Genomic DNA, 14,201 nt, shown 5'->3' with positions numbered 1-14,201 from the left:
GCACCTGGATAATAGCTCATAGGATCATAGCTCAATAATTGCAACTAAAGGTCCGTAAACATAAAATTTACTACAAATTTGGTTATGTTTATTTTTACTCTGCGATCAATACTTTAGGAGGTACAGACTGTTAAAGTTAAATAAGAGATAAAAAATAGACGATTTAAGAAAACGTCGTTTTTTTGTAATTGTTCATAATAAATAAAAATTTTAGTTTAGAGTAAGCAAGCTAAGTGACCTGCTGATAAAATATAAAAAAACAGGCCATGAGCATGTCGGGCCATGCTCAGTATAGGGTTCCGTAGTTACCCGTCCGTCAAAATAGACTATTTGTAAAAACTCAAAAACTGCTAAACCGATTAGGTTCGGTATATTTTTCCTTGAAAGTCTTTACTAAGCTTTACTTTCACGATTTTCTTCATATTTTTTGGACCTATGGTTCAAAAGTTAGGGGAACTAAAGGGTAAAACACAACTTTTTTTCTTTCAGTTCGATTATTTCCGAAAATATTAAGTTGATCATACAATGGTTCTTGAAGACCCTTATTCATTTTAAAAGACCTATCCAACGACACCCCACACTATAGGGTGGAGGCGAAAAAAAATTGAATCCTCACTTTAATGTAGGACAGCCACCATGAAAAAATATTTTTTCTACTTTTTATGATTATCATACATAAAAAAAAATATACGCGTCGACTTGCGCTGACAAAGTCGTAAAATATAAACTAGAAATTTTTTTCGCGTCAATCCTATAGTGTGGGGTGTCGTTGGATAGGTCTTTTAAAATAAATAGGGGTCTTTAAGGACCATGTTTTGATCAACTTAATATTTTCGGAAATAATCGATCTGAAAGAAAAAAAGTTGTGTTTTCCACTTTAGTTCCCCTAACTTTTGAACCATAGGTCCAAAAAATATGAAGAAAATCGTGAAAGTAAAGCTTAGTAAAGACTTTCAAGGAAAAATATACCGAACCTAATCGGTTTAGCAGTTTTTGAGTTTTTACAAATAGTCTATTTTGACGGACGGGTAACTACGGAACCCTACACTGAGCATAGCCCGACATGCTCTTGGCCGGTTTTTTTATATTTTATCAGCAGGTCACTTAGCTTGCTTATCCTAAACTAAAATTTTTATTTATGATGAACAATTACGAAAAAACGACGTTTTCTTAAACCGTCTATTTTTTATCTCTTATTTAACTTTAACAGTCTGTACCTCCTAAAGTATTGATCGCAGAGTAAAAATAAACATAACCAAATTTGTAGGAAATTTAATGATAAAACTTTTGTCAGAAGTAATTATAATGCTATTCGTACAGATATTCCATTTGTACATTTTTGTATATACTTTGTGCAATAAAGTTTAAATAAATAAATAAATATTCGAGATATGAGCAAAAATATAAAAAAGGTACCTTCATACCCCCCCATACACCCCCTACCCTCGAGGACTTTTAGTATGTTTATCTGAACACCACAAGGTATGCCTGTACCAATTTTCAAAACTACACGAATTATTTCCGCAGATTGCCCAAATTCGGCTTAATTTGACGTGGCTATTGCCTTTGGATTAAAGTGTCTTAAAGGGCCTGTGCGCTGTTGGCTTTGGCCCCACGTACGCCTTCCAAAAGACCGGGACCCCATGGTCCCGAGATGTGGAAAGGACAAACAAATAATAATAAAGTCTTTATTCTCACAAAATATTACACTAACATTTTGGTTTTACACATCATACATTATACCCATTGTACCCATGATGTACCCATTTTTGGACAAAGGCCTCCTCCAAGCCCTTCCAATGATCTCTGTCTTTTGCTTGTCGAAAGGGATAGTGCCATATATTAGAAAGCGACAGCATGATTCGACCCTGAACCACTGTCAACCTTAGGCTTTGTTGGAAGTTTCCTTTCTGTACGGCAGTACTATTATTTATTCTATGCCTGTGCTAAAGAAAACCGTGATTTTAGCTCTTCTTAGAAATAGTATTTTAATAAAATAAAATTTTATTCGAAATCTTCATCCAGAATTCAATTTATTTATTGGGTATCGCAGACTGTAGTAGCAGGTGAAATAGTTTTGATTAAATCAAAAACATAGTATTCTTTTTACATTCCAATAAGACAAAGCTATTTTAAATGTTTATTTGCACCTCCACAAAAGAAATTTGTTAGAAGTTTGAACGCAGCTTCTATAATTGACACAATATGTTTTTGAACCTCGTTAATTCGCACGACCTGGTTGAATGAAAAACCTGGTTAATTGACAAATGTATACCTAATATAGGATAAGTACTTACTTTTGCAAAGTCTGTTTGTAATGTGTTATCGCATTAAGTGCTATCTGTGTTTTCTTTGTTTTATTTATTGTTTCCTCTTTGAAGCATGGTCTTTTGATCTATTACTGTTATTTAATTTATTGATTAATAATTATAATATAAAACTCCAACCTCTGAACATCTGATCTACAAATGAATGTAAATAAGCCTGACAGTAGTTTTTTCCCCTTTTTTGGAAGTTGGAGTTCACAGTTTTCACAGGCAAGGCTCAGTGTTTGCAGGAGTGCTTTAAAAGTAGATTGTAGCTTTATTTACGTTCATAACATAAGCGTATTGTAATAACTAATATGCCTACGTAAATAATAAACTATTTGTATCGTATCTTTAATATGTTAAATAAAATTATTTTTATATTTTGCTTTTATTTTATTAATCCTAGTGATACTCAAAATTTACTGTTACAATAGTGCAGTACAGCAGCATGTATCGCACATTTATCGATATCGATAAATGTATTGCACATTTATCGATATCGATAAACAGTAGGTACGCCAGTAGTGGCAAGCCCTAGCGTTGTTTTTTTTTGTGTTGGCAATATTGACATGTATTTGGTGTGTTGGCACAATGTACGTTCCTAATTCGGTTTAAGGCTTGTTCCAGAGTGCCGACTCTTAAAACGTAGTGATTATATGCTCTTTGGCAGATAACTAAATTTCGATTTTCGCGTTTACCGGTAGGGCCCTTGTTAACAAACCGCCTTGATGCATCAATGTCATATTTTATTGTCTGTGAAAACTTGTCAATAAACAGTTTAAGGCACAGTATGTATAAGTTAGTCTATGAATTTACTGAGTCGGTAGTGCTGCACTCTGGCGGCAGAACATTGCAGTAATATCCCCTATTCAGATTAACAACTTGTTACGGTTTTGATCAGATTTTGATACTACCTTGACGATCGCTCACGCTGATTAATGCATGCAAAATGATGTGTGTGTGTTTCGCTGAGACAATCGTCAAGATCGTATCAAAACCACTTCAAAATCATAATATATTGCTAAATTTGAATCGCCCTGCTGAATTTCTTAATATAAGCATAACACAAACAAATGTACTGCTCAATCGCGACTCGTTGCGGTTAGTACAAAATTGAACTGTATTAACACACCATAAGGTTGATTTACAACCACACAGTGGACTAAGAAACATTTAAGCATCGGGTAGTTTTCTAATTACCAAATTAATAGTGGTGACAGAAAGGGATGGCTAGATGCCAATAGCAGTGGAAGAAAGAAGACGCAACGACATGCGCAAAAGTAATGGAGTACAATCGCGTACATCCTGCTGCGAAGGGGTCAAGTGAGCCGCGATAAGCGATGAGCCGATGACAGACAGTCGTGCGCAGAAGTGGTAAGGTGAAGTAAATAAAAAGGGCCTAAAGTCGTTTTTACTCATTTTAAATTCATAAGAGCTGGTACGAAATTTTTACTGAATAAAGTCTGTCCAGCTGTCGTGATCAACCGATACTAAATCTGCCGTCCTAAGCTAAAAGGCCGTTATTTAATAGAAAATTTAAAGCAAATACCGCTTTTTAGCTTAGAAGGGCAGAAATACTTCAAATCCTCATTGTCATTACTTGTAGCCAGACCGCCTTCCCACGTTTTGAAAAACTCTTGATTCTCGCAAGGTGAGTATGGAAAATATTCAGGGACTCCACAGATTGAAGCTTTCTAACACAAGCACAAATACCAACAATAATATTGCTCCCTTGCATAACAAATAATGTTTAAATGTCATAGTTTTACAGGCTTTTATTTAAGTTTTCAAGCAAGAATTGAACCAATTCACAAAATCCAATTGGCTCAGCTTTGATAAATTATAGCGGCAACAGAAATACATCATCTGTGAAAATGTCAAGTGTCTAGCTATCACGGTTCGTGAGATACAGCCTGGTGACAGACGGACGGACGGACGGACAGCGGAGTCTTAGTAATAGGGTCCCGTTTTACCCTTTGGGTACGGAGCCCTAAAAAAAACAAAAAGAAACAATTATTTATAAAAGATTACAGCAAACTACAAGTATGCGGCATAAATTACAATTGTGTCGCTTAACTTCAAACTCGGGTAAATCCATTCGACCCTCTCAGCAAATATCTACCCTATTACTTTTTCTTAATACCAAAATCGCTTAATCTGACAGATGGATTTACCCGAGTTTGAAGTTAAGCGACTCAATTTTATGAAATATTATGTCACTCACCAAACACTTGCGCGACCCACTGTACAAAAACATAACCCGACCCATAGTCTAATAAAACATGGTCTTCCATTCCCAGAGTGACACGGGGCTACGTCACAACAACATGGCCGCTATATATAGCGCTATCGCATATTATCATATAGCGCTGTCGCATGATGACGTAAGCCCGTGTCAGTTAGGTGAACTAGAAAAGACGGGAATGGAGTACCAGGCGGAGTATATTATTATACCATGACCCGACCAAACAGATACCGTCACAATCACAACCGTTTCAACCGCCGCACACTGCAGACGTGCCACCATGTGGCGAATAACAATTATCTTACTTCTGACCCTAAATATAGTCAAATCAGAATACAAGTATACGACGAACTGGTTCAAAGTGCCGCTAGACCATTTCGGGTTTCAGAGGAGTGAGGAGTTTCAGATTAAGTATCTGGTGAATGAGGAACATTGGGATAAGGAGGGTGGGCCGATTTTCTTTTACACTGGGAATGAGGTGAGTTTTTTGTTGTTTTGTTATTGTATTTGTCTTTTTTAACCCCTTAATGCGTGTAAGGTCAATGTGGCTAATTCCGTCAAAGGGGCTATTCCGTACACTAGCATTTTTCTCGAACAACAAAAAAAATTGATAATTTCATCGACAAAGCAGCGATCACTTTTAGTTTCAGCAATCAAAAGCAAATGGTTTTCCTACGATTGAAAATCAAAAATTACACGCTTATGGACGGAATAGGCCCTATGACGGAATTAGCCACAATGACCTTGTGTGACAAGACGGACAGTGGAGCCTTAGTAATAGTTGGTAATAGGGTCCCGTTTTTACCCTTTGGGTACGGAACCCTAAAATTAACTAATGAATTAGTTTTTAATTTTAAATCTGATGGTTCTTCGGAGTAGGTACTACCTACTCAGGTAGGTAAGGTATACTCGGGTAATTCCGAATGTCGAAAACTGTCGGATAATTACGAAAAGAGACTCTTATTATGATGGAATTTAGGGTTATTTTCATCTGAATTTCGGAATTATCCGACTTTCGGTATTACCCGAATACACCTTACCTAGTTATAATAATGACAATAATCATGTTCGTTTGTGTACCAGTGTACCTAGACCTACTTCTATCCATAAATAAAAGGTCATTGCTTCTATCTCAATTTTATTGTTTCAAATTAAAAGCAAATTATTTGTTTACTAGAAGTATTTTACAAGTAGTTTTCTTTATCGCTCGTTGTCGTTAAAGTTTTAATTTAGTTTTTTAGTTGTAAATAGTAAATAAATAAGAATTATGTAGAAATAACGAGAAAAAGGTAACATGCATATGTATATAGTGGCGATAAATTGAAACACGACCGAAGGAATTGTTTTAATACGACGCGAGTTTTCGCACGTGTATCGTACAACGTTTTACAGACATATGGCCCTTTAAATTTTCGACATAGCCACGTATTAATGTACCTACTGTAATAGTTATTTACGATACAAGTGCGTGCCTTCGGTCGTGCTTTAATTTATCGCCACTCGTTTCGAATTACCTATTCGCACGTGTATCGTACAACGTTTTACAGTACATATGGCCCTTTAAACTTTTGACAATACGCACGAAAAGTGCTATTTTATGCACTAGTGCGGGAAAATAGGACCATATGTGCTGTAAAAATTAATTCTATTAGGTAAGTTAGTAGGTCTGATATATTATTATTATATTCTTCAATAGGTAGTTACTGACTATTTACGTTCGATAAGTATTGATAAGGAAAGGAATCCAATGCCACTTTGTTCGAGAGGTAACTGGATACATGTTTATATTGTTTATATGTGTAAAATTCGTCCACCCTGTAAACTTTATTGCAAATATACAGGTGTCCCTAGCCATTGGACAAAACCGAAATGTACATATGCATTAGGGTATTTAGAACCAGTATACAAAGTATCATAACAATCGGTGTAGCGGTTACGAAGAAATTAACAAATTACGATTTTTTTACTTTGGAGCAACCTGTATGTGTTAGTAGCTCCTGAGCAACTCCTGAGCAACTCCTGAGGTAATAAATAGTATGAAACCTTCTTCGACCGTTTTGACTATCTTTTTTATTTATGGCATTAATAAGATTCTGACCTTTGATTCTGACTTTTGACAAATGTCATCATTGCCGCACATTTTCAAACAAATTGTCAAAAGCACTGCCAATGATTAATATATTATGATTCTTTTTGTTGTCGATTATTGGAAATAACTTTTGTTTGATAATTTCGTTTTTTATCTTTTGTTCTAATTAAAAAAATATTACCGTTAGAGCATTTTTGAGAAGTAACCCTACGTGGGACTTCAGGGTTTGTCCAATGGCTAAGGTCACCCTGTACAATACGTGCGACCAGCCCCGGCTTCGAATGGGTTAATAAATTATACACCTAAACCTTCCTCAAGACTCACTCTATCGATAGGTGAAAACCGCATGAAAATCCGTCAGTACTTTTTGAGTTTATCGCGGACATACAAACACGCAAACAGACAGTCGCGGCGGGGGAACTAGGTTTTGGCTAGGGCCCCTAGTTCATCTAATCTGTATAACTCAACATCTGTAAATACATTTTGAGAGACTTTTTTATGACCGCGATGTTTTATAATGTTGGTCGCAAATAAATGTTTTTTTTTATTATTATATGCTGCTGCATCTTGTAGTTGCGATGATCTGAGATAATGAGTATTTGATTGGTCCAGGGTCAAATTGAGCTGTTCGCGAAACACACCGGATTCATGTGGGACATCGCGGAGGAGTTCAAGGCCAAGCTCGTTTTTGCAGAACACAGGTGAGTGGGATCTTCTGCTTAAGACGTAAGTGGAGGACCCGCGCGAAATCAGCTTTTCATATAAACGTAGTCCTCATTTTTGTCTCTGGATATAAATATTATTGAAAATATTTTGACACAATTTGTTTTATATCAGCCACAGCTATGCCCCTATGTTAGGTATTTTTTGAATTTTTAATTATTATTTATAAGAATTAGGACCATTTAAAAATATGTATGAAAACTGTTTTTCGCTTCAAATTTTTACAATAACTAATAAAAAAATCGAAGAAAGTCAAACGTAGGGGTATTATATAGCTATGGTTGATATACATCAAATTATGTATAAATATTTTCCATAATGTCAATATTCAGAGAGGAAAATGGGAACTACGTTTATATGGAGAAGCGGCCGTCCCCTTTCCTCTTAAGCCTTAATATTTTGAAAGGATGCACTTAATGCACTACAATTAGGATGACAACACGGTTGACGTCGTCTTTGTGTACCAAATTAGACTAGGATAATAAAAATGTGTTGAACATAGAGCAGTGGGCGGTTGCCTCAATGTATGAATGTTGGATCTATCTTATGCAAAATTAATGTATGAAAATATTATCACAGAATACAAGCTCACCCATAGTACAAGCTGTGCTTAGTTTGGGCTTAGGTTGATCTGTGTAAGATGTCCCCTAATAATTAATATTTCTTTTATTTAGATACTATGGAGCGTCGATGCCATTTGGCAACAAATCTCTGGACAACGAGTACATCGGCTACCTGACGTCTGCCCAAGCCCTGGCCGACTATGCCGACCTTCTAGACTATCTTCAAGATTATCAGCTGGTGCCCAAATATCCTGTCATCGCTTTTGGAGGTAAGATATACAGGGTGGAAAGGCACGACGATCCTTCCCGGAAGTATTAGGTCGTTTAAGTGATACAGAGACTATTGGTAATGGTAAGAATCGTTAATTGAGTAAAAAATAAAAATTGCAAAAAAACTACTTTTTAACTGTGGTGATAACCCTATAGCATGTGCACATGACGGCTAGATTAAGGATCTCCGTCGGGAAAGCTCGGGACTTTACACTTTTTTCCGATCGTTGACAGTATCGCAATGATGTATGAATGACGCATAAATGTCAAATAAATCAAATGCATGCAAAAATATTACAAACAATTTTATTACTTTCTTAGATAATTACTTTTTTCCAATATTTAATACTATCTTCTTTTCACATACGGTGTTCAAATGTACCTCCGTGTATTACAACGCCGCCGCAGCCCGTACCCGAGTATGTCGATGCACATGCGATATAGTGTATGCTCTTCGTCATTTATCCTCCGCAGAAAGCACCAATTAGCCTTTGTCTCATTTCGTCCGCAGTTTCACATTCCGTTTGGTTTGGTACACCATATCTTTTACACAGCCCCACAAATTTAAATAGCCACGAGCATCTAACATTTTTATTTGAAGAATATGACATTCAATAAGTATAGTTCAATGAAAATTTAATTTCAAACATCAGACGTCTTGTCTATTTCCTACCACGCAAGAAGGTTTGTTAGTTTGGTATTGAAGAAGTATTTATTCTTGATTTATTCTTAGTATTTCATTTTTGCAAGTTCATTTGGTGCAACTAACACAACCTACATGTAATTTTTTATTATTTTAAATAGTTTCCAATTATTCGAAAATAATTTTGTGAAACGTGTTAAGAAACTAAAACCTTTTTATCAGTCAAGGAAACCAGAGATATTTATAAGACGATTGCGTACTTTTGAGTGGTTGTCAATGTCACCATTTGAACTGTCGTTGTAAACAATGTTGTGGTTAGTATTATTAATATTAAGGAATAACATAACTATTTCATTCAAGTATTGAACAAGTGGAACCACTAAGAAAGCGAAAATCCTGCAATGATTCTTACCGTGCTGTAAGCAGACCTAAAAATGGTTAGATGGCAACAAATTAGCATAATTTTCTGTGGAATACTGATTGTTTACAAGTAAGTTCATTGACCCTGTCACCTGTTAGGGTTAGAACAAAGTAGTTTTTTGCGTGGATGTTTAAAAGGTCATAATTTAGAAACGGTTGCCCATATTAACATAGTTTCTATGGAGAAAATATAGAGCTTAGGCTAAACTATCTCCCATTTCCGGAAAGGATCGTCGTGCCTTTCCACCCTGTATAACTAAACACAGAACTTATAACTTCTTCACGAAGAAGATTCGTCAGTTTATCATATTGTTCTCCGCATGGGTATCCAACATACTCTCATTACGTACCCTATCCGCATTAGGTATATAATTTATATGTATTTTTCCGTAAACAAACGTTGATTAATCCTCCATTATTCCCCTCATGGGCCACCAAATAAAATGAAATGTCCATATGGTGACCAATTGTGTAATTTCGCCCTCATCTTTAATTCTTTTTCATAAAAAATATCACTTAATTATCCGACATTGTGTTCCGCTGCTGGACAAAGGCCTACCCTATCTGCCGCCACTCGTCATGGCTTTGTGCATATGACACTAAAAATACCTTTCTAAATACATACATATATGTGGGTATCCATCAGAGAAGCGTCCTTATGCACATGAAGCATAAGGACCCCCACAATACCATTTAAGAAAAACTGTTTTGCCCTATATTTTACTAGTACTAGTAAAACGCAAATTGTAGGTATTACTAATTTTTATCGTGCAATAAAGTATAAAATAAATAATAATTGATTTACGTATTTGCATCATAGTTGCAGTTTTTCCCTGGTATGTGGTATTTACTTGCGATAATGACTCAATAAATTAACACTGTTTATAATAATCCTGCTATTGCAGTATACCTACTGCTACCTACTCGTGGGACATAATTATTGCGTTGTTAATCACTCGATGTCTATAATTTGCTAAGAATTATAATAGCGACTTAGCAACTAAGTAAATTTAAGTCATCTTGTACACTAAAACATGGACAAATTAACCTTGTTTTAAAATTTTCGATTCCAATTGCCTCATTTTGTCATATTAGTAAGTACCTACAAAATTTATAGTTCAGGATTAAAAATATTTTCCAAATAAATCACACACCTGTCATACATCTGGGAAACATCCTGTACATTTTATGTAGTTTCCCAGATTTGGCGAAATTTTTTGAAACTTTGATATATTTTCTACAACTTGCATAGCCATGTAAACAGGATGATATGGATAATGCTAATGTTATGAATTGACCAATTCAACTCGCATTTTAGTTTGTGCGATTTAAAACCATTTTAGTTCAGGGCAGGCTAGTGAACCCTCACAATAGAGATCAGAGGTCAGCAATCTCCGGGTTTGACTGATAACCCACCCGTAACTGGATGCGTTGAGATAACATATCACTCGTACTTAGGTGTTTGAGACCCAGTAATTGAGCCAGATCAAGTTTACTTTGTACGTAGTTTGTAGTGACAGTGTGAAAGTCAAGGTTTCCCTGGAAATGTAGACATAAACAATTAAACATAGGTGAGCCGTGAAAAAATGCCGGGACATCGGACAACGCTAGGAATATTATAATAAGGTTACCAAAGCGGATCAAGCAACAGGAAAAACGCTAAGTTACGGACGATAAAAATATTTCACGACGACGATAAATCGATAAATTTTTGGACAAAAACTTTTTTTTTTCACATCGTATTTTTTCCAGGATCCTACGGCGGGATGCTATCAGCCTATTTCCGTATGAAGTACCCGCACATGGTCACCGGCGCCATCGCTGCCTCCGCACCTATTCACATGTTCCCTGGCATGGTGCCTTGCGAGGCCTTCCATCGTATTGTGACGTCATCTTTTAATATTGCTGGAGATACTTGTGTTCAGAATATTAAGACTTCTTGGACTGCGTTAAGGTAAGACAGATTGACACAACGTGAGAACATGACACAAACACGTTTCTTAACATAGCACTTATACTATAGGTAGTGATTCTGAGATAGATCGTAACGTTTGCTCGTGCGCCTTGTGTTGAAAATATTAAGGCCTCTTGGGTCATTTTGAGGCGAGACTTTCCATCATCGAGTATCTCACAATACAAGAACCCTAACGATATCGTGTGTTATGCTCATAGTGACAAAATGCCATACATGATACAGTTGTATCATCTGTGTTTGTACATTAAGATTTTATTTGAACTGTATGTTATTGACTCTTACATTACATCGCACACATAAGTTCTGCTTCTAACAAATAAGCTAGTTAACACATGCCATATACATATAGCTAAGTCAATACAACATAACAGTGAATATTCTGAGGTGCTATCGCAGACACCGAAATCTAAAATATCGTTATTTGCCTTTTCATTGTTCTTGCGTATTCGAGACAGACTATGAACTTTATATTTTCGTCATTCTCAGTTATTGTAAACTCTCTGTAGTTCTGTACGTAGTATAAACTTATTCTGTGCCAATAGTGCCAGTTTAGGACAAGTATTAGGACAATCCCATGCAGTATGTGTCAGGATAATTCCAGTAAGCGTCAAGCGCATCTGCTTCTCATGAAATGCCAATTGAGGCGACGGGGTTTGATGATAGGTAGCGAGATTTCAATGCTTGCAGATCATTCATTACCTATTGGGAGTGCGTAATGCAGACAAACATTTGTACTACAATATTTGGGATGTAGAACCTATTAAGATCATATTTACTCGATTTGACAGTCCATAGCTCTTGTTAGCTAGCCCCTAAAGGCTAAAATATACCTATATGAATATGCCACTTGTATTTTCAGAAATTTCTCCACCACCGCCAACAGCTCCGAATGGCTCCAAAAGAACTGGAAGCTCTGTGACCCAGTCCGCAACGCGACTGAGGTTCAAGAACTCATCGACTTCCTTCGCTCCATGTATGAAACGCTGGCTATGGTCAACTACCCGTTCGCGTCGGATTTCCTGCTACCGTTGCCGGCTGAGCCAGTCAGGGTTGTCTGCCAGTACCTGAATCAGACGTTGAAAGGACAGGCGTTGCTAGAGGTAAGGAACATTAGCATCTCTTTAACTACACTCTCTCTCTCTCTCTCTCTGCAGTTTGATGTAGAAACTCATCTACAGGTCTAGAGAGAATTAGAGTTAGAGATTCCTACAAAGAGACATACCAGGTCATTATTAAATACTGTATCATTTGTTTGGTACATGCTTGTTATGGTCCAAAATACTGCTGAATTAAGAACCATATCAATCGCACTACATTATTACCTACATACATTATCGACACACATCGAACGGCTAAGGAGTGGAATTCACTTCCTGCAAATCTATTCCCAGTCCACTATATCTTGGGTCTTTTTAAATCGAGAGTGAATATACATATTTTAGGACATCATCATCTTTTAGGGTGGAACATGCTTACATATTCATATAGAGGAACATGATTACATATAGACTGCATTGGCATTTACCATCAGGTGAGATTGTGGTCAAATGCTTACCTTTTTCTAATATTCAAAAAAAAAAACATAAATATAATTGACGATTCTTTTGTCACTGTTCTCAGGGAATCGGCAAGATGCTGCAAGTGTTCACCAACTACGACGGCAAGAGTAAATGTGTTGACTACAAAAAAGGAAGTGACTACGGCAATTTGGACGCTTCCGGTTGGGACTATCAGGTACGTCATGAACTTTTGGGAAGGAAATTCAAGAGGGTCAGACCGAGCTTACTCTGCAATGTTTTTTACAGCACAAACTTCATAATTTAAGATAACACGTCTGTGCTATAAAAATCGCTGCAGAGTTATCTTAGTCTGACTCTAACATTGTCAACATTGATCATCATCGCCGCCCTACACGTCCCACTATTGAACACACGCCTCATTGCTCAAGAGAATATTTGTCCAGAAAATGACACTAGCAGACTGCGGACGATAGCAGAATTCGAATTTCATAGTAGAATTTCGCCCGAAGTTATTCTCCATTTCTTCTTTATTTCAAAAATTATAACCTCTTCCCAGGCCTGCACAGAAATGGTGATGCCAATGTGCACCACCGGCGAGCACGACATGTTCGAACCTGTTCCATGGAACTTCACTTCCTACTCCAAGGAGTGCTACGACAAGTTCAAGGTGTACCCTAAGGAGCAGCTCGCGAAGATTGAGTACGGCGGCGACAGGATCCAGGCCGCGTCCAATATCGTGTTCAGTAATGGATTGATGGATCCTTGGGCTGGAGGTAAGTAAGAGATTTCTGTAAAGTTTCACAAGGAATAAATTTCATATGCTGGAAATGGAAAATTTTGTTCCCCATACAGCTATGAGGCAAATTTACAAAATTTTCCATGGAAATTTCGCATTTCCATGCTGAGACATTCCGACGGCAAATATGTTGCCCATAGAATTTCGCCAATACACATAATCTTACATTTGCAAGACATTATATGGAACACACATAATCTTAGATCTGCAGGACATTATATGGAACATGCTTAAACTGATGTAGGGCACCTCAGCAGCCCCCTTTTCATTGGCGCTCTCCACAGCGGCGTGAAAATCCGCATCCACTATGAAGCCTAAATAAAGATGTTTTTTTTTCTAGGTGGCATCCTCAACAGCGTCAGTGACACAGTGCAAGCGGTGATCATCTTCAACGGAGCGCACCATTTGGATCTCATGCCCGCCAACCCTCTGGACCCTGATACGGTGAAGATCACACGCAACAGCCACAAGGATAATATTAAGAAATGGATCAGCGAGTTTAGGGACGCTGCGAAATAGACGCTGTTAATAAAGAATTATTTTAATTTGGCGTTTTATTTTTAAAGTTCTTAGAGTTAGACCAAGGTAGACTTCTAACTTTGTAGCGAACGATAAAAAGTAGTTTTTGAAAATCAGTATGTGACAACA

General features: G+C 36.9%; 1 protein-coding gene across 1 annotated transcript; it reads left to right on the top strand.

The window, feature by feature from the left end:
* The first annotated feature begins 4,791 nt into the window (after window positions 1–4,791).
* On the top strand, window positions 4,792–14,098 carry LOC134790177 (lysosomal Pro-X carboxypeptidase). Its single transcript, XM_063760998.1, has 8 exons — window positions 4,792–5,032; window positions 7,256–7,344; window positions 8,041–8,198; window positions 11,015–11,216; window positions 12,097–12,337; window positions 12,858–12,971; window positions 13,314–13,530; window positions 13,894–14,098. The coding sequence occupies exons 1-8, from the start codon at window positions 4,835–4,837 to the stop codon at window positions 14,070–14,072; spliced, it is 1,398 nt and encodes a 465-aa protein (XP_063617068.1). The 5' UTR covers window positions 4,792–4,834; the 3' UTR covers window positions 14,073–14,098.
* Window positions 14,099–14,201: the final 103 nt, after the last annotated feature.

The sequence above is a fragment of the Cydia splendana genome, chromosome 4, assembly GCF_910591565.1.
Source record: "Cydia splendana chromosome 4, ilCydSple1.2, whole genome shotgun sequence".
Taxonomy (NCBI): domain Eukaryota; kingdom Metazoa; phylum Arthropoda; class Insecta; order Lepidoptera; family Tortricidae; genus Cydia; species Cydia splendana.
This window is presented reverse-complemented; position numbering and strand designations above follow the sequence as displayed.

Coding starts and splice junctions, on each gene's coding strand:
- LOC134790177 (XM_063760998.1), top strand. CDS start 4,835: ATGTGGCGAATAACAATTATCTTACTTCTGACCCTAAATATAGTCAAA. Junction 5,033..7,255: donor TCTTTTACACTGGGAATGAG/GTGAGTTTTTTG, acceptor TGATTGGTCCAG/GGTCAAATTGAGCTGTTCGC. Junction 8,199..11,014: donor TCCTGTCATCGCTTTTGGAG/GTAAGATATACA, acceptor TATTTTTTCCAG/GATCCTACGGCGGGATGCTA.